Below are 20,893 nucleotides of genomic sequence, written 5' to 3'. Positions count from 1 at the left end.
CATGCTCCTAATGCAGGGGGTCCAGGTTCAATCCCTGGTCAGGGAACTAGATCCCACATGCTGCAACTAACAGTTTGCATGCTGCAACTAAAGATCCTGCATGCCACAACTAAGACCTGGTGCAGCCAAATAAATAAATATTAAAAAAAAAAAAAAAAAAAACCTATTCGGATGTAACCTTCTATGTGACTCCCACATAGCAAAAAAAAAGATATACAGATGGAAAATAACATGCATATTAAGGTACTCCTAAAGTATCTTTGTAAACCATCTAAATGTTAAACAGTAAGAGATTCATTAAACGAATTATAATACTGGGACTTCCCAGGTGGTGCAGTGGTTAAGAATCCGCCTGCCAATGCAGGCGGCATGGATTCAAGCTCTGGTCCGGGAAAATCCCACATGCCGTGGAGCAACTAAGCCCGTGTGCCACAACTACTGAGCCTGCGCTCTAGAGCCTGTATGCCACAACTACTGAGCCCGCATGCCACAACTACTGAAGCCCACGCACCTAGAGCCCATGCTCCACAACAAGAGAAGCCACCACAATGTGAAGCCTGCGCACCGCAACAAAGGGTAGCCCTTGCTCACCACAACTAGAGAAAACCCGCGCACAGCAACGAAGACCCAATGCAGCCAAAAATAAATAAATAAATTTATTAAAAAAAAATTATAATACTATCATAGAATGGACCATTATAGCCATTAAAAAGAATCAGCCATATCTATTTCATACTGGTATGGAACAATCTCCAAAATATACTATTAAGAAAAAAAAATGAAAATACAAAACTGTGTATACAGTATAACATATGCAGAAAATACACATTAACAGATACGCACATAGCTGTAAAGAAATAAAATATTTCTGGAAGAACACAAGAAACTTGTTACAGGAATCACATCTAACTATGTGAACTGGGTGAGCAGAGTATGGGCACAGGAAGAAAATCTACTTTTCCCTACATACTCTTGACCTTTTAAAATTTTGGACTTTTTGCCTCTTAGTTATTTGTTGCTGCCAAACACAGTGAGTTAAAATAAGAAACATAACATTATATAGCTTTTTTTATGCGTCAGGAATTTGGGAGTGTTTTAGCAAAGGAGTTGTGTCTCAGGGTATCTCATTAGGTTATGGTGATTGGGGCTGGCTCCTGCACATGGCTAGCATGTTGGTGCTCGTTGGTGGTAAAAAACTTTAGTTCGCTGTCATGAGGGCCTCTCCGTAGGATGACTGAGTGTCCTCATGACACAGCAGTTGACTTTCTTATTATGGGCATCCAAAAGAAAACAATGTGGAAGCAACAATACCTAGCCTCAGAAACAGCCCATCATCAATGCCACACATCAATGCACATCATCAATGCCACACACAACTCTAACACATTCTATTTGTTAGAAGCAAGTTACTAAGTCTGGGCATATTCAACAACAGGGAAATTAGGCTCTACCTTTTAAATGAAAGAATGTCAAAGAACTTGAGAGAGATACTTTAAAAACCAAAACATGCATATTGCATTTTGGTAAATACAAAGAGAGTAACATTAGAAAATTAAATTAAAAGATGCATTTAATTCTGTGGAAGACAAACTTTTTTTTTTGGCTGCATCACACAGCTTTGTGGGATCTTAGTTCCCCAACCAGGCATTGAACCCAGGACCTCAGCAGTGAAAGCACCGAGTCCTAATGACTGGACCACCAGGGAATTCCCAACAAACTTTTATCATTAACCAAAAGGATGACAGAGAGTACTGGGAGATTTACGTGACAACACTTGCTTCAATCCCTACATTTCTATGTAACATCCCACCCATAACACTATACTTCTGAGAAGTCACAGTAGGCAGAGCAGCAATTTAATAAATGTATAACTAAAGGACTATTTTGAAAATGGCTCTCAACAGTGCAATATTATCAATGTGTACCACCTATTCATATAAATATGTTGTGAAAACACTGAGAAATTAAATCACATAATCTTTAATGATGATGACACTGAAGTTTAATAACTGTGATAACGATTTCATGTGCCAGCACCTTACCTAGTAGTACATACTCTTCCATTTTTTATTTTACATTTTACCCTCACAATCCCAAGTGTACAGTGTGCATTTTACAGTGTACAAATGAGCGAACGGAGGCACAGGAAGCTATAGGAAAACTTGCCCAACGTCATCTACAACGAGAAGTTTGTCATGTATCCTAAATATATGGTTCCCAGAACTAAGCACCACATTCAAGAAATATACTGTTCTTTGCCCATTTTCCTTCATTTTGAATAATCTTTTTACATTATTTTCCCTAAGATTGTGGTTTGGTGGCTCTGTAAAACTACATGACACAAACTGAATTTACTTAAAAAAAACAAAGGAAACTGTTTTCTCCCCCAAGTTCTCTAATTGTAGAACTATGTAAACACACACTGACTCACATACAACTGGAAAATAAAAAAGAGGTTACTGTCATTTTTTCTTTCTTTACATTTCTATTTTCTAAAATGTGTTCTAAGTTTAACAATTAAAACCATTTAAAAAATGTTAAGAAACCCTACAAATAAGGGGGTATGAGGGGGAAGTACCAACCTGCCACAAATTCCTACATGAAAGGTTTGATTACACATAGAAGAGCCCAAAGGCTGAGCTTGCTACTTCCACCTACTATACAGTCACTCCAAAAGTACAAGCCCTATCAAGTCAGCTTTGTACATGTCCCCAGCAATGTACATTACTTGTAGTCACTGCTGCTATAAAATTAACCTTCATCCCACAGGGGCCTAAAGGAGATGGTTAAGAATTGATAGTCCCTGCTTTAAAAAAAATGCAACACTGACTACGTTATTACTGACTACAATCTTTCACATTTAGTATAATTTTCCTCAGGGTAGGATTAAATCTGTAAGTTTGGGGAAGGGAAAATGACCTACTCTAAATAATTTAAAGTACTGCTCTATATACTTAGACTTTCACTATTTCAGACAAATGACACATTTATATGAATGCTTCACAGAGGTATTACTTTTTAGTTCCCCAGTATTTTTAGATAAATCACATGGTTCAAATATTACTTTCCTATGTGAGTTATATTAGTCTACCTGATGAACATTTCATTCAATTTTTAATACAAGAGAAGGTGACGGGAATTCCCTGGTGGCGCAGTGGTTAAGCATCCGCCTGCTAATGCAGAGGACACAGGTTCGAGCCCTGATCAGGGATGATCCCACATGCTGTGGAGCAACTAAGCCCGTGTGCCACAACTACTGAGGCTGCGCTCTAGAACCCCCAAGCCACAAGTACTCAGCCCGTGTGCCACAACTATTGAAGCTCGTGCGCCTAGAGCCCATGCTCCACAACGAAAAGCCACCGCAATGAGAAACCTGCGCGCCACAACTAGAGAAAGCCTGTGCAAAGCAACAAAGACCCAACACAGCCAAAAATAAATTTATTTTAAAAAAAAGAGAGAGAGAAGGTGACAACTGTTACATAAAGCACAAATCCCTAGTGGTCCATAAATATGAATAATTACTATTCTGAACATAACTGAAAGTAATCTGATCTATCTAATGAAACATATTTTTAAATTATTATTATATTTGCATAAATTGTACACTATCTTCATAAAGGACTATAACTGGTATTGCTTTCATAAAATCAAACCTCTCCCTTCGCCCAAGGGCCCCCTTTCCGGTCAGACAGCGAGCAAGATGTCTGGGTGTGCACCGTCCTCAAACGCACAAGAGAGCAGATCCTTCGTGCCTCTCAGGACTCCGGTCCACGCCATGGTGGATTCCGAGCGCCTCTCGGCCCCGGCTGCTGGGCCGCCTGCTCCAACTTCTCACGCCCCCGACAGGGAATTCTCCTGTTTGCTGAAATTATATTGTGCCTGGTGATTCTGATCTGCTTCGGTGCCTCGACATCAGGATACTCATCCTTGTCGGTGACAGAGATGATCTGTGCTGCTCTCTTTGTCGTCTACATGTGTGACTTGCACACCAAGATACAGATCAACTGGCCTTGGAGTGATTTCTTCCGAACCCTCATAGCGGTCATCCTCTACCTGATCACCTCCATTGTTGTGCTTGGTGAGAGAGGAAACCACTCCAAAATCATTGCAGGGGTACTGGGCCTAATCCCTACATTACTCTTTGGCTATGATGCCTACATTACCTTCCCCTTGCGGCAGCAAAGACATACAGCAGCCCCTACTGACCCTGCAGATGGCCCAATGTAGGTGAACTCCCTTCATTTCTCTCAGCAACCTGCAAATAACACCACCATCGAAATAATTCCTCCCAGCCCACAACTGAGGTAAAAGTGCCTTTATCGAGAAGATTTGTCTTCCAGCCTGCCAATCAACTCCTCTGGGTATGGCCACCTTTATGGGTGTGCCTAGGTTCCCCTTCCTTCTGCAGTATCCAAACGGAGACACCAGTTCTGCCTGGACAATACCCCCACCTAAGCCACAGAATGACGGAAGAGGGTGCCTCAGATTTCAAGACTCCAGGCCCCAGGTTGTAACCCATTCCAAACAACCTCCTCAGTGTCCGTGTATGTGTGTGGGGGGGGTGGGGGAAGGGGGCTCTGTGGAGGAATAAATAAATAATAAGCAGATTATTAGGGGGAAAAAAAATCAAACCTAAGTTTCTTATTCTGCCAGATCTCAAATTTTTAAATCCTCAAAATTTTCAGTTTTCTGTTACATGTTGTTAAATCACTTCTAAATACACAAACAGTAAACGGCAAAGTTCTTCAATTTAACTAGACACCACATGCAATCAACCTGCTACGCCTACCAAGAACAGAGCTTCTCAATGGTCAGCTAACTTCCACCCATCCATCCAATCTTCTTCTCCCTTATTTGAAAAGCTCACTGCATAGCCGTTAATTTCCACGTAGAGACTTTGTGAAAGGAGGAAATTATAGCTGTCATGATGGGATGGACCACAATTACTATCAAGTAAGGTCTATGAAAATGAGGCCAAGCACTGTATCACTGCATACTGGATTCTAAACGCTTTACATGGGAGGGATCCAGGTAGGACAGTAGAATGAGATAAGGTTCCTTACGTCAATTCTTCATTTTACCTCACAAACTCTGTGTATACATGCATACATATATATCTTCAGGGCCAAACATACACACAGTTTAATTTCAAAAAGAGAAAATATACCTCATCCTATTTACCTTGCACTTATTTCAAATTTCATTAACAGAAGATCAGGTCTTTCATTTCCTAATAATACAAATATTAAACAGGTATATATTTAAATAACTTTATAAATCAATGTGAATACATGCTCCTGAAAATGCCAAAGGTGGAATAAGAATATTGACTGGTACAGAAATAAACTTAGAAAATAGGAAGTTACTCGCTCTTAATGGATGGCAACAATGCCTCTGAGGGGGAAAACAAAAGACAAGAAGTGGGGAATGGGGGTTCTCAGTATTTGGTCACCTATAAGCAGCAATGTACAGGATAGAGTAACAGGATAGTACCTAGGAAGCCAGCTTTTGGCTCACTTTCTTACAGTTAAAGATGACTAGCAGGCAAATTAGTAGAACCTGGAAAGTAATATCACAGATTCTCAACTTGACAATTCATTATTATAGATTCCAGAAGTTGATAGTGAACTACAATATGCAGACTATATCTATGAAGAATGAAGAGCAATTTCATAAGATTTAAGACAGATGCCTGATTCATTTACAAATTCAAAATTTTTATCAATAAGCTGCTATATTTAAGAGCCTATTCATAAAGTACTGCTACAATAAAAACTGTCTGAAACATTTTCTTTTACATAATCTGAATTTCTTCCAGTGGAATCAAGAACATTTTGCAATAATACTCAACTTAAAATTTAAAAAAACCCATTATTTTCCTATATGCTTTGTCTTGGATATTATCAACTAAATTCAGGGCTTAATGGGGAAACTTAAATGATTATCAAATGCTTTAAAATTCCTTATTTATATAGCTCAAAATGTATTGTTAAGCAAAATTCAAACCTTTGATTTAAGCTTCAGAAGTTAGCTAAATTGTTCATTGTTCCAAGTAACAATCACGATGTTATTTTATTCAGTATGGTGAATATCTTATGAGAGCATGTATTAAAAAGAATGTAAACATCTTGAATACCAACTTATAAAAGGGTATTCATTAGGGTCCCACATTTTACTTTATTGTATCTATTATTTATGTAACAAATCACCATTGTATTACATTACACGTGTGAGTCCTTCAAATCAGAGATAGTTATATAACTAACTGTATATGTAAGCACAGATTTTTAGGACACTATTGAAATGACTGCTTTTACAGAATAAATATAAACTTTTACAACTCCATGAAATAATAAACCAAAAATCAAACCCAACTAAAATAATAGTTTAACAGCACAGCTGAACTATTTTGATCATTTACTATGTGCCATGAACCTTCCTAGGTAATTTATGTGTATTATCACATTTAATTCTCTTAATAAACTCCAAGGTTATAGTGTTTTATCATCTCATTTTACTTGTGAAGAAACTACTGCTCAAAGAGTTGACGGCCACTCAGAGAAGAACCAGGTCTAGAATCCAGATCTTTGCCTCCAATGGTAATACTCTTCATTATAAACTTTGTTTATATCGCTGTCAAAATATACCAACGCATGACATTAAAAGAAAAAATTCAATAATTAGATTAAAATAAATACCTATGCTTGTACAGAAATTATGCTTTTGCCCTGTCAAAAAACAAAATAAAATTAATACAAACCAGAGAATCGAGCAGTAAAGAAAAATACAACTTTCTCATATAGGGTTGTATCTATTAATCACTTCAATCACTCAAAATATGTTCACTGAAAGTCTTCCAAGTCACAGAGATTATTGGAGATGTTGAGGACATACAGCAGGGAACAAAAGAAAGTGCCTGCCCTCATGATGCTTATATTTTAATGAATACAAAACTAATAAAAGGGAAAATATTAAAATAATAAATTATAGCAATAGGCTAAAAAGGGAAAACAATTATGTTACCAACTCAACAACTATTCTTAATAAAATCTGTGAAAATACAAGGATTAGAATTATTCTTCCCTATCATGAAGCATATACCTTTGAGCTATTTCATGAGTTTGTAAATTGTGTATTACTTATAGCAATAATTATTGCCTATAAAAAAAAATCAGAAAATAAAATCTGCCCTGTAGAGACACAAATGAAATCCACCACCCCACCAAAGTCAGTTTTGTAATATTTGTAGATTGATTTCATGGACCACACATACCTCCAGTCTTTGAATTCCCCTTTAAATAAATTGCAACATCTTACCTGTACACTAATTAGAGTTAAATAAAATTGTTGACGTGTTCATTGCATGTCTGAGAGTCCCATTTTCCCTTTTAAGAATGTTAGCCTATAAAAGTACTACCATTATTCCCATTTTACTGAAGAGGAAACTGAAACTTGAAAAGGTTAGGTGATTTGGGACTTCCCTGGTTGTGCAGTGGTTAAGAATCCGCCTGCCAATTCAGGGGACAGGAGTTTGACCCCTGGTCCGGGAAGATCCCACATGTCGCAGAGCAACTAACCCGTGCGCCACAACTACTGAGGCTGTGTGCCACAACTACTGAGCACATGCACCACAACTACCAAAGCCCGCACGCTCTAGGGTGCACGCGCCGCAACTACTGAGCCCGCATGCTGCAACTACTGAAGCCCGCGTGCCTAGAGCCTGTGCTCTGCAACAGGAGAAGCCACTGCAATGAGAAGCACACCACAACGAAGAGTAGCCCTGGCTCGTCACAACTAGAGAAAGCCTGAGCTTAGCAACGTAGACCCAACGTAGCCAAAAATAAATTTTAAAAAACAAATAAATAAAATAAATAAAATATAAATAATAAATAAATAAAACATATTATATTAAAAAAAAGGTTAGGTGACTTGCCCAAGTTTGTACTTGCCCAGCTTTGCTTATTGCACAGCACATTCCCTAAGCCACTACGCTGTGCTAAGCTAAAATTTAGACTATTTTGTTTTTTATTTTCTCTCAAGTATCTTGTTGCCAAAACTACCAAAGAAAACAGAAGTACTCTAGAAAAGCTTGTCTTTAAAAACATGGCAGTTGACAGTACCACTATTTAATTTAAATGGCAAACACCATATTCACTGCCCAACCAACCAAACAAATGAGACATTTTTCTCTCCCAGAAAAGATCTGACTTTATTTTTCAGTTCAGATAAATATATTAATTAACAAGACATTTATTTTTTAAAGTTCCTGAAACCTAATTACAAAATAGAATGAAAAGGAATGGAATCAAGGCAAGAATTTTATCCCCTGAATGAAAGAAGATCCTGCAACTTGTGGTTTTCCTTACTGAAGCACTTGTTGCTTTGCTCTTAGGCAGGAGACACAATCCCAAACTGTACCCATGTTTAATGTCATACTGCAAGACAATGTACCACATTAAGGTTCATAAGTGTAAAAGGTATGCTTTCTTTCATAAAGTGGATAGTTTATGATGTGTAGGTGTAGATTTATACTAAACAACCTCAGAGCACACCTTAACTACTGAGACAAAAAGCATGTTTTACTAACAGTGGCAAAAGAATCCCTTAACACAAGACATAAAATAAGGCTTAAAGGACAAAAAGCAGAAAGAAAAGACGACGGAAAGAGAAAAGAAGAGGGGGAGATAGAAAGGAAGAGAGAAAATATAGGTTTTGCTTTACATTAAAGAATCTGATTTAACATAGAAGGATGTCACAAACACATTAAAAATATCCTTCAGGAAAACAAAACACTACTTTCTTCACCTTAGTTTAGCTACTAAAATCTCTCAGTCTTATTCAACAAAGAAAAAGATTACCAAAGAAGGGAGGTGTTAATTCATACTTAAATTTTTCAACTGCAAGGAGAAATTCACAATTTTAATAGTCAATTTTACTTTTTAAGACCTAAGTTACTTAAAATTATTCATTAATCTTAAAATTGGCACTAAAAGGAACCTCCTTTTTAGTGACATAAAGGTTTGACAAGACTCTGTGTTGTATCACCCACCGTCTGCCACAGCCTGCTCTGATATTTATAAATGTAGTTGTGCTATTGACAGTTCTGCAACTGCTCCAGGTGTAAGGCATTAGAAGGGAGAATTCTCTTTGATCACTCCAATGTCGTTTCTTCTCTTTAGATCTAAGCAGTCTGCACTGTTCCCAGATTCTGAGATATATCTACTAAAATGCCTTTTAATCTCTATATAGTTTTTTCAGGTGAAATAGGTCATAAAAAGAGATAATCAGAATAATATTTATTCATACAGGAAAGCCACATAGATTAACTGGTTTTTTTTTTTTAAAAAAAAAGGTCTACAAAAGAAAACATGAGGCTCTCAATTTTAATTTCTAAATACTATGACTTAATTGGAAATGCTACATGGTTCTTAAAATATCAACTTTACAATTCTGCGTTGAACATGTTTCTATTCATTCAAACATAATTGTATAAACTTTATAAAAAATGTTTTTAGGTATTCAATATACAAAGAGTTTGGGAAAACTTTAAAACACAATTCTGAAAACTGGTTCATTACATGATGTTTGTAGGAAAAAAACAATTAAAGCACCTCTCCCCCCTCCACACACCCCAGCAGCTATCCTGTATAAAACATAAAAATACTGGCACAAGACAGTTTTCTCAAAATTCCATTAAAAACAAAACAAAAGCTTGCTTAAAATTTCACTAGAAGTTAAACATAGAGGCTTATCTAACTGTGAGAGAGGTGACAAAAAGGAAGATTGAAAAGTCAATAATGAGAGAACCAGTGAGGAATTAGAAGTAAGGATATAAGAATTCAAGTGACCAAGAGAAACGTTTAATACTTACATGAAGAAAAGAATCAAATCTATTACTGATGGATTTATATAAATGATTAAGGAAGAAAATTTGTAATTAGGAACATATTTTACTTCCTGAAGAAAAATGGAGGAGAGAGGGCTATTTGGCAAGGAACATATACACATTTAGTAGTTTTTAATAAATGATTTCAATTATAGCAAAGAATGAATACTATTTTATCCCTAAGATCTTTGCTTTAAATGAGAAAAATATACTTTATTTAGAAAAAAATGGCAGTTATTAAAGTAGTAAGAAAATGATTACTTTTTATTATTGAATAGCAAATCATAAAAATCCATATAGCCTCAACACTTTGGGGGATGAGAGGAAGAAGAAACAATTGAGTCCAACGATGATCTACTTATATATACTTCAGGTAACAAAGACTGAGAAGGCACTTAAAATATTTGATTAGCTGCCCAGAACATATGCAAAAATGACTAATTTTTAACAGGTATAGAACATTAGAAAGATCAGTAAATCAATTTGCAGGAAACTTAATAGTGAACTTATATAACTTAAAACAATATAGGAATACTACAGGTAGCTGGTCATGAGGCTTCTGAAAAATACGAGTCAGAAAAAAGCATATACTGCAAATGGAGCAAAAAGATGTCCAAACACCAAAAAAGCTGCTGTCCCTCAAAAGCATGAAGGAAAGAGTTGGTTTAATTTGGACTGTATTAAAAATGATGGCTACTTGATTCTCTCTGACAACCTCCAATTCTTCCCAAATTGAAGCAGACTGTAAAAAGTGGAGAGAGTATGTGAAACGCTACTCAAATCTAACATATATGGACAAGTCAAAACTGAAGTCCACTAAGGAAGAGAGAGAAATCTCCAGTAAGGAGAGCAATCAGAAGTTTCCAGTTAGAAGACCTGGGTTCCAATTCTGATCTGCTTAGTTACCAACCATGACATTTTAATCGATCTTATTTAATCAGAATCCTTTTCATTAAAATGAGATCACATCTTTTTTCCTATCTCACAGGCTGTTATGAGGCTCTAAAGGTTGAGAGTGTATACAACAGTATAAAATAAAGATTGCAAAGAGGTAATACAAATAAGTTAAGTAGGTAAGGTTTATGAAAACCAACAGCCCAGCATAAGAATAGAAAACAATAGGTCACTGGCCTTAAAACAGAGTGACCAACTTTTTAGAATCCCAACACAGGAACAAATATAACAGACCAAAAAATACATAAATAATGATAATTATGGAGCAACTTGATGGGGTATGCGGCTCCAAACTCTTTCCAAAGAAGCACTAAAACAAAAATAAACAAACAAAACCCTATCAAGTACACCAACATATGTACTGGAGGAATTGCAGAAGAGAGAAAGGAGCAGAAAAAAATATTTGAAGACACATGGCCAAAAAATTCCCAAATAGATGAAATATATGAATCTACACATCCAAGAAGCTCAATGAACTACAAGGAGAATAAACCCAAAGAGATTCACACCAAGACTTGACTAAATTATCAAAAGAAAGAGAAAGAATCTTAAAAGCTGAGAGAAGCAATTTGTCAAGAGTAAGGGGTCCTCAATAATATTAATAATATTTCTCGGGCTTCCCTGGTGGTGCAGTGGTTAAGAATTCGCCAGCCAATGCAGGGGACATGGGTTCGAGTCCAGGAAGATCCCACGTGCCACGGAGCAACTAAGCCTGTGCGCCACAACTACTGAAGCCCACGTGCCACAATTACTGAAGCCCATGTGCCTAGAGCCTGTGCTCCGCAATGAGAAGCCACCGCAGTGAGAAGCCCCCGCTTGCTGCAACTAGAGAAAGTCCGTGTGCAGCAACAAAGACCCAATGCAGCCATAAACAAACAAGTAAACAAACAAACAAACAAATAAATGAATAAATAAGCAAGCAAGCAAGCTGATTTCTCATCAGAAACCATGGAAGCCAGAAGGCAATGCTATGACATATTTCAAGTAATAAAAGAACCATCAACCAAGAATTCTACATCTGGCAAAACTATCCTTTAAGAGTGAAGGATAAGGAGTTCCCTGGTGGCCTAGTGGTTAGCATTCCAGGCTTTCACTGCTGTGGCCCAGGTTCAATCCCTGGTTGGGGACCTGAGATCCCACAAGCTGCGCAGCACAGCCAATACATAAATAAATAAGAATAAAGGAAAAATTAAGACATTCCCAGATAAACACAAAAGCTTAAGGAGGTTGTTAATAGTAGACCTGTCCTACAAGAAATGCTAAAAGGAGTCCTACAGACTGAAATGAAAGGACACTAGACAGTAACCTAAAAACATAACAAAAAATAAAGAACAGTGATGAAGGTAACTACATAGGAAAATATAAAAGCCAGTATTGTATATATATGCCACATCTTCTTTACCCATTCATCTGTTGATGGACACTTAGGTTGCTTCCTGTCCTGGCTATTGTAAACAGAGCTGCAATGAACATTTTGGTACATGATTCTTTTCGAATTATGGTTTTCTCAGGGTATATGCCCAGTAGTGGGATTGCTGGGTCGTATGGTAGTTCTACTTTTAGTTCTTTAAGGAACCTCCACACTGTTCTCCATAGTGGCTGAACAGAGTGAAGTAAGTCAGAAAGAGAAAAACAAATACTGTATGCTAACACATATATATGGAATCTAAAAATAAAAAAGGTCATGAAGAACCCATGGGCAAAACGGGAATAAAGACACAGACCTACTGGAGAATGGACTTGAGGATATGGGGAGGGGGAACGGTAAGCTGTGACAAAGTGAGAGAGTGGCATAGACATATATACACTACCAAACGTAAAATAGCTAGCTAGTGGGAAGCAGTTGCATAGCACAGGAGATCAGCTCTGTGCTTTGTGACCACCTAGAGGGGTGGGATAGGGAGGGTGGGAGGGAGGGAGACACAAGAAGGAAGAGATATGGGGACATATGTGTATGTATAACTGATTCACTTTGTTATGGAGCAGAAACTAACACACCATTGTAAAGCAATTATACTCCAATAAAGACGTTAAAAAGAAACTTGATGTGCCTTTAAAATGGCCAAGTAGTGCCTGAAGAAGAAAATTAATGAAGAATTCTAAGGCAAAAAAAAAAAAAGCCAGTATTACCACACTTTTGGTCTGCAACTCCTCTTTTATTCCTAGAGGATTTAAAAGGTAAAATGAATTATACAATAATTATAAATCTGTGTTAATGAGCACACAATGAAAGATATAATCAGGAACAACAACAATATAAAGGGGGAGGATGGAGATATAAAGGGGCACAGTGTTTATGCCACTGAAACTCAGTTGGTACTATTCAAACTAGGTTGTTATAAGTTTAGAATGTTAATTGTAATCCCCATATTAACCAAGAAAATAACTAAAACACATACAAAAAAGTAAATAAGATGGGAATCAAAATGGTATACTACCAAAAATTTAAAAATATAAACAAATGAGTACTTGTCATGGACAAACTGTGTCCTCCCAAAACTCATATGTTGAAGCCCTAACCTCCAAGATTTCAGAATGCAACTATATTTGGAGATTGGGGCTTTAAAGGAGTCATTAAGTTAAAATGAGGCATTTATGTTAGGCCCTAATCCAATCTAACTGGTGTCTTTATAAGAATTAATAGGAACATACACAGAGACACGAAGGGTATGCACAGAAGAACAAATATTTGAAGAAGCAGCAAGAGAAGAAAGGACCCTGAAGAAACCATAGTAGCCAACACCTTGATCTTAGACTTCTAAGCTTCCTTGATCTGTGAGAAAATTAATTTCTCTTGTTTAAGCCACCCAGTCCATGGTTATTATTTCAGTACTTAACTGAAATTATATACTATTCTGTATTATTTCCTTTACTGTTACATAAGTGCTATTATTTAAATGAAACAATATGAATAATTAACAAGTGGCAATTAGTAATAATTAAAAGAAGGACTAACTAAACAGTGTATGTATGGGAAAACTTAACAATCATTTCTTTTGTTTAAATAAATATGGCAACTCATTTTAATTTTTTAAAACTCTTTTTACGTATTTAAATTTCTATAGGCCATATTGTATGTTCTTAACGTACATAAATATAAGATTTTTAAAAAGAAGAGTAAGTACAGTTGGATTAAACAGATGTTACCAAAATTTAGAAAAAAATAACAATGACGTGTTCCTTTTTGTCCCATGAAATAAAAGAATATTTTAACTCTGTGTGTTTCCCTTCCAATAATACTTCTTTGAACTGATTAAAACCATAGGATACCTTCTTTAATGTGTGGTAAAACTGAATATAGTTAAAAGTAAATTTCACTTTGACTTATGGCTCTGCTGTTATCTCCACATTCTTGGTGTCAGTCCAACATGATGACATCAAGCTAAACATTCTTTCAACAAAAGCATTTGAGCATGGAATACTTAGAATTTTATTTACTAGCAATAGCAGGCATTTAGATATACAAGAATTAGTTTCTAGCTCTACAAAATATTCACCTACCTTGAATCTATCTAAATTCTTGTTTTGGTATTCCAACTGCTTATTCAATCATGTCCTTTGCATTTACAGATTCATTACATATACTATCCATGCCTAAAATGAACATTATTTCAAAATACTCCAAACCACAATGGTGATTGCAATTTCTGTTATCAAAGTTGGAGTCCAAGTAACTTACAGTTTTAGTAAAGACATTGAGAAAGCCCTATTTAAGTTGGCTGCCCTTCTATAGTAAACTTTTTCCCCTCTTGAGATATAAAGCAGTCATATTACACAAAAATGAATCATTTGTTTGTTATATGAGTTTTTCCTAGCCTCCTTATGGCCTCTTCAAATATCATCAAACACTTTTGGAGAAATGGCATATAAATTTTTGTTTTACTGTAATCTTTCTCTGCATTCTCATCTTCAATGTATTGCCACATTAGATAAGGACATTCTTCTTGTCTCACATTCTAAAAATATTATACTGCAGGACATATTTTCTAGGTCCAGCAACAATTATAGCCATCTTTTAGGCACATGTCCAAGGAGGCTATCTCTTTCCATTTTTTTTAAATCAAAAATCACATTAAGTGCATCTGTACATTTTTAAAAAACTGAAAAGTGACCAAAAATGTTCACCATGAAAGCATCAATATCATAGGTAAGCAAATCACATCCCTTTTTTTTTTAGCAGTGTTGTATACAAGGTGTGCAGGATATTGAGAAGATAAAATATTTTCATTAATAAGTTTACACTGAATAGAATTTGTCAAAATTTAAATTTGCACTGTCTGTCAAGTATGTAGATGAGAAAAGTCTAGAAATTATATTTGGAAATGATATCAACAATACTGCTTTATGTTGCCTGTGGTTTCATTAAAATCTTCAAAAACATGTTTTAACAAATTAAATTATCTAAGAGCTAATGGGAACATTTTCTTGTTGACATGATTTGTCACATCACTTGATATATCAAAGTATGATTGTTGGTAAGATCTGACAGAATGAGCTCTACATTGTCAATGTTAACCTTTACTCTTCATATGACTTCCAGTTCTTCTTTCATAGAGGTGATGATTTTTGCCAAGTAACATTCTCTTTCAATGTTTCAGCATATTTTTCCATAGCTACCATGACAGTTATTGTTGTTAAACTACCGAACAAGGAAAAATTGATCTAAACCTGGTGTGATGTGGGGAAATTATCTTAAAGCCCTGGTAGACTCCAAGTATCAATACATACATAAGCAAACTATCCCAGAGGACACAGAATGGAAAGGGCCTACCAACCAAATTAAGATGTTTAACACAGATGTATCCATTTAAAACACACAAGAAGCAAGGGAGAGAGTTGGAGTAAGTTAACACACAGGGTGCAAACAAGTATAAGGACCACACTGCCTGAATGTTCAAACATCATCTGCTTTTCACCTCATCTGCCTTCCCTGATGATGATGGTATCATTATGAGAACAAGGCCACAGTTTGAGCAAGGGGGCTTACAGACAGGAGTCCCTGGGAGATATTAAAAATCAGGAACACTTTGGAAAAGAGCCTGAACAGCCATGGCTTTATTTGCCTTTCCTGGGTTATATGTATGTGGAGGTTAGAATGAGAACACAGTAAGTTTCACTAATGAGTGATCTTTGGAGAAGTAAGCCTAGTGGTATATGATCATAATACGGTCTTTCCATCTCTTTCTATGTATCAGTAATACTCTTGTTTGTTACAACACAGGTTTTCTTTATTCTGTCTTTAGCAGTCTTACAGGTTACAAACTTACTTGTTATTTATATTTAACAAATTGTATCAACTTTGCCTGTTTCCCAAGCTACTTGTTTATTTACTATCTATACTTAAAATATCCTATGAGTTTTGCCTCAGTCTTAAAACCTACCAGGTTACTATCTATGAATTTCATCTACCTTGTTATTATTCTTGTCTTTACAGAAGAACTGAACTATTTTCAAAATACCTGTAACAAAAATCACGTATTACAGGTGGCATATGCTAACGAAAAACATATAGAATTAAATGGTTTATGGGGAATTCCCTGGCGGTCCAACAGTTAAAGAGTTTGCCTTCCAATGCAGGGGGTGCAGGTTCAATCCCTGGTCTGGGAGCTAGGATCCCACATGCCTTGCACCCAATAAACCAAAACATAAAACAGAAGCAATATTTTAACAAATTCAGTAACAACTTTAAAAATGGTCCACATCAAAAAATTTAAAAAATGGTTTATGAATACTTTGATGATGACTGAATTCTTACTCTTATTCTTGGCCCTAATTTTAGATCTACAGTTCACAGCACCTAGCATACATCCAGTTAGTGTAGCTACACTGAACTGGTATTTGTTGTGCAGTATTTGCTTCTTCAGTAACCTAGAGTGATAGAGAAAATGGAAGACTGTAATCCAGTTGTTCTCAGAGGTGAAGGAGAACATAAATAAATAAGAAAAGAAGACAAAACCCCAAAATCAAGCAATCAAGTACATTAACAGAAAACAAAAACCAGAACCTTCCCGGATGGGCTGTCCCTGGATAGACTTCTTAAACAGCGTAAAGCTCAACCTCATTCATTCACCACAATAGATTCAAGCAAGATTATATCAAGATTGTTCACTCTAAGGCTCTAAATATTTTATCACATTTTACTTAAAATTTAGATGACATAGCTTATGTTACCAGCTACTACCTAGCACAATGACTAGCACATAGCAAATGCCCAACAAATATCTGTTTTATGTACAAAGGAATCAGTTCTTCCTGTTAATGACTGCCAAGGAAAATCTGAAGAATTCTCCTTCTAAAGAAAAGTACTTCTAAAGGAATGTTCTTCAAAACTCTGTGGTTACCCGAGTCATAAATTATAACTGGGCAATTATGTAGTTGAATCATCAATCAGATGTAAAAGAAAAGCCCTCTCAAAATAGTAGGGGAACTAAAAACCCAAACAAGATGTTCAACTGAAGACTACATTGAAATAAGTATTTTTATGTGAATGAGAGCCAAAAAACTGGTTGTTCTGTCCATGAATGGGTAAATTTACATTCTGTTAAGATGAAGAAAATTCATAAAAATGGGGGGGGAAAAGGCCCTTTCAAAACTTTCCAAACTTTCTTTTGGAAAGTAGGATACGGACTTCCCTGGTGGTGCAGTGGTTAAGAGTTTGCCTGCCAATGCAGGGGACACGAGTTCGAGCCCCGGTCGGGGAAGATCCCACATGCCATGGAGCAACTAAGCCCGTGTGCCACAACCGCTGAGCCGGCACTCTAGAGCCCGCAAGCCACAATTGCTGAGCCCACGTGCCACAACTACTGAAGCCCGTATGCCTAGAGCCCGTGCTCTGCAACAAGAGAAGCCACTGCAATGAGAAGCCTGCGCACTGCAATGAAGAGTAGCCCCCGCTCACCGCAACTAGAGAAAGCCCGTGCACTGCCACTGGAGAAAGCCTGTGCGCAGCAACGAAGACCAACACCGCCAAAAAAAATTAATAAATAAATAAATTAATTAAAACAAAAAGAAGCATAATTTTTTAAAACATTCATTATCTCATAAATCCTTACAACTTTCACCTGCAATAAGCATTAACCTCCATTTACAGGTGAAAGGCCCATAAAAGTTGCTCGTGCTTTCATAGCCAATAAAGTGACAAAGCTTGAACTCAAACCCAGTTCTAATGGACTCCCATGGCCCCAAGAGCAAGCCCATGCTTTTGACTTGTTATGTCGCCTCATTTGATTATTGAATAAACAAATGAAATCCGTAACTTGAATCAAGTTGATATCACTCCCTTTTGAAGCATTCCTAGAATCTATTTTCGATTTATTTTTTAAATGTAGTAAAACAGATATATACAAAATTTACCTTTTTAATCATTTTAAAGCATACAGTACATTTGCATTGTTGTACAACGATCACCACTATTTATCTCTACAACTCTTTTCATCTTGTAAAACTGAAACGCTATGCCCATTAAGCAATAACTCTTCATTTCCCCCTCCCACAACTCCTGGCAACCACCATTCTACTTCCCATCTCTATGAATTTGATTAACCTAGGTACCTCATATAACTGGAATCATCATCATTAGTCCTTCTGTGACTGGGTTATTTCACTTAGTATATATGCTCAAGATTCACCCATATTGTAGTATGTGGTAGAATTTCCTTATTTTTTAAGGTTGAAAAATATACCATTGTGTGCATATATCACATTTTGTTTATCCATTCATTCACTGAAGGACATTTGGGTTGCTTCCACATTTTAGCTATTGTGAATATAATGCTGCTATGAACATGGGTTTACATGTATGTCTTCCACACCCTGCTTTCAATTCTTTTGGGTATATAACTTGTCTTAGTCTGCCCAGGCTGCCATAACAAAATATTATAGACTGCATGGCTTGAACAACAAAAAAAATTTTTTTGGAGGCTGGAAAATCCAAGACTAAGATACAGTTGATTTGGTTCCTGGAGAACCGAACGCTCACCCTACTACCCCACCTCCACATGAAGACACAGTGAGAAGGCAGCCATCTACAAGCCAGGAAGGAGCCCTCACGAGAAACCAAACCTGACAGCACCTTCTTCTTAGATGGTATCAGCCTCCAAAACTGTAATAAAATAAATTTCTGTTGTTGAAGCTAACCAGTCAGTGGTATTTTGTTACGGCAGCCTGAGGAAACTAATACAGAAGTAAACTGTCTTTGTTCCATTAACCTGAGCTCACAAAGTGACCAAACAAACAAAATCAGCTGACAAATACAAAGACCTCATCTCCTCAGGCCACTACACACAATATTTTACAACCTACAATATTTTAATACTATGATTAAATTTGAGCTTTGGAAGTATGCAGGATAATTATACAGTGTAAGTCTAAATCTAATAAAAGTTAGTTTAAAAAACTAGAAATTGTTCAACCTTTGTTTGTCAATTTTCCACTTCTCTGGCCCATAATCACAATTCAAAGGGAAAGCATTAATCAATAAAAAATCAAAATGACCTGAGTCCATCAGAGTTGACCTTTGACTGCAGTTAGTGGGATTTTGAGCTAGTTTACAAATCGTAGAGGCAAGAACCAGAAGTTTGTAAAGCTTTTTCATGTCCTTCATAATTGGAACTTTAAATAGAACACTAACGCTCACACTTAAAATTAGGTCACCCTGGTAACTTGTAGAGTATACGTCAAAATGAGTTTATCCAATTACCTTCTGGAAGACGTATATAGATATAGACACAGATACATAAATTTACACATACATACATACAACTATATAGATATATAGGTATATATGTATTTATATATACAACAAGAAAACTTATAGTATCTTGTTGTAAGAATTCCATTCTAAGTATTATATGAAATGCAGAAGCCATAAAGTTTAACTATATTAAAAAAAACTAAGAACTTTGGAAAAGTAAAAGACATGATAAGCAGAGTTAAAGTACAAATGACAAATAAGGAATACTTCGAATTTATAGAATAAAAAAGAATACTATCTATAAAATATGCAGAATTTCTACAAATCAATAACATGAAATATAAAATAATAATCAAAGGATTCCACAGGAAATTAAGAAGAAATGTAAATGAATAATAAACATTCAAAACCAACAGAAATATTCTATAGCAACAAAATATAGATTGGAATTATTATGCACAATGACCAAAAGTCTAGAATCATTCTGAATCCATTTCTTTATCACCTTTAAAATAATTAACCAACCTGGGCCACTTTAATTGAATTCTGGGTAGAGCCACCAGCATGATATTCAACTTTGAATTTTTTTACAAGTTCATCAAACCTAAAAGGAAATCACAGTAGAAAAAAGTAAGTTAGCATTTGTCAGTTGTCACAATGCAAATTTTTCTGATTAGAAGTTCGTTAAATCACATTTAGTGAAACTTTTTGAACTACATAATTATGTTGAATAAATGAATTAAAATGTTGTATAAAAAACAACTTTGCTAAATTTCCATACTTAAGAAATTTTTTCCACAGTGTACAACTATAAGAATTTAAAATATATAGGCTGACCATAATTAGCCATTAAACTAAACAGAAGGTAAAAATAACTTCATAAATTATTATTTATAAGCAATGCATATTTTCCTATATTAAGTACTGAACTCTAAAATCCTTACAAATGTATATTCTAATAAGTTCTAAAAGTTTTAGATATCATAAAGGCTATTACTTTATAACTTAAAGAATTGGGAAATTACATTGGGTTGTATGATTCTAGGAAAGTTGCTTAGTGACACAATTTCTGTATCTGCCAAATATAGGGACAGAGAGAGATGAACTAAACCTTTGATACTTCATTACTTTGGCATCTGATAAAAGCTAGAGAACTTCTCTTCAGGAAAATACATATACTAACTATACGTAAAACTTTTCATACAAGATGAACCATATAAACCCCTAGAATTACACATACCCAGACAACGGGCTATGGATACTGATTCTAATAAGTCTCAAACTACATAGCATTTTAATAATCCAGATCATAAGTCAATATTCCCTACTACATGTCTCTAACATGTTAGATGCTGTCGGAG

At 35.9% G+C, this 20,893-nt stretch overlaps 1 protein-coding gene and 1 pseudogene across 5 annotated transcripts in view; one reads left to right on the top strand and one right to left on the bottom strand.

The window, feature by feature from the left end:
• Nucleotides 1-20,893, bottom strand: part of ADK (adenosine kinase) — a 502,519-nt gene that overhangs the window by 300,590 nt on the left and 181,036 nt on the right. For all 5 annotated transcript variants that reach the window (XM_032608840.1, XM_032608839.1, XM_032608837.1 and 2 more), the window contains exon 4: nt 20,058-20,136. In XM_032608840.1, coding sequence (XP_032464731.1) covers nt 20,058-20,136 — 79 coding nt within the window. The remainder of the gene's footprint in view (nt 1-20,057; nt 20,137-20,893) is intronic.
• Nucleotides 3,776-4,273, top strand: LOC116741784 (annotated as a pseudogene).

The sequence above is a fragment of the Phocoena sinus genome, chromosome 16 (genome assembly GCF_008692025.1).
Source record: "Phocoena sinus isolate mPhoSin1 chromosome 16, mPhoSin1.pri, whole genome shotgun sequence".
Taxonomy (NCBI): domain Eukaryota; kingdom Metazoa; phylum Chordata; class Mammalia; order Artiodactyla; family Phocoenidae; genus Phocoena; species Phocoena sinus.
The sequence above is the reverse complement of the archived record's forward strand: the minus strand, read 5'-3'. Positions and strand labels throughout refer to the sequence as shown.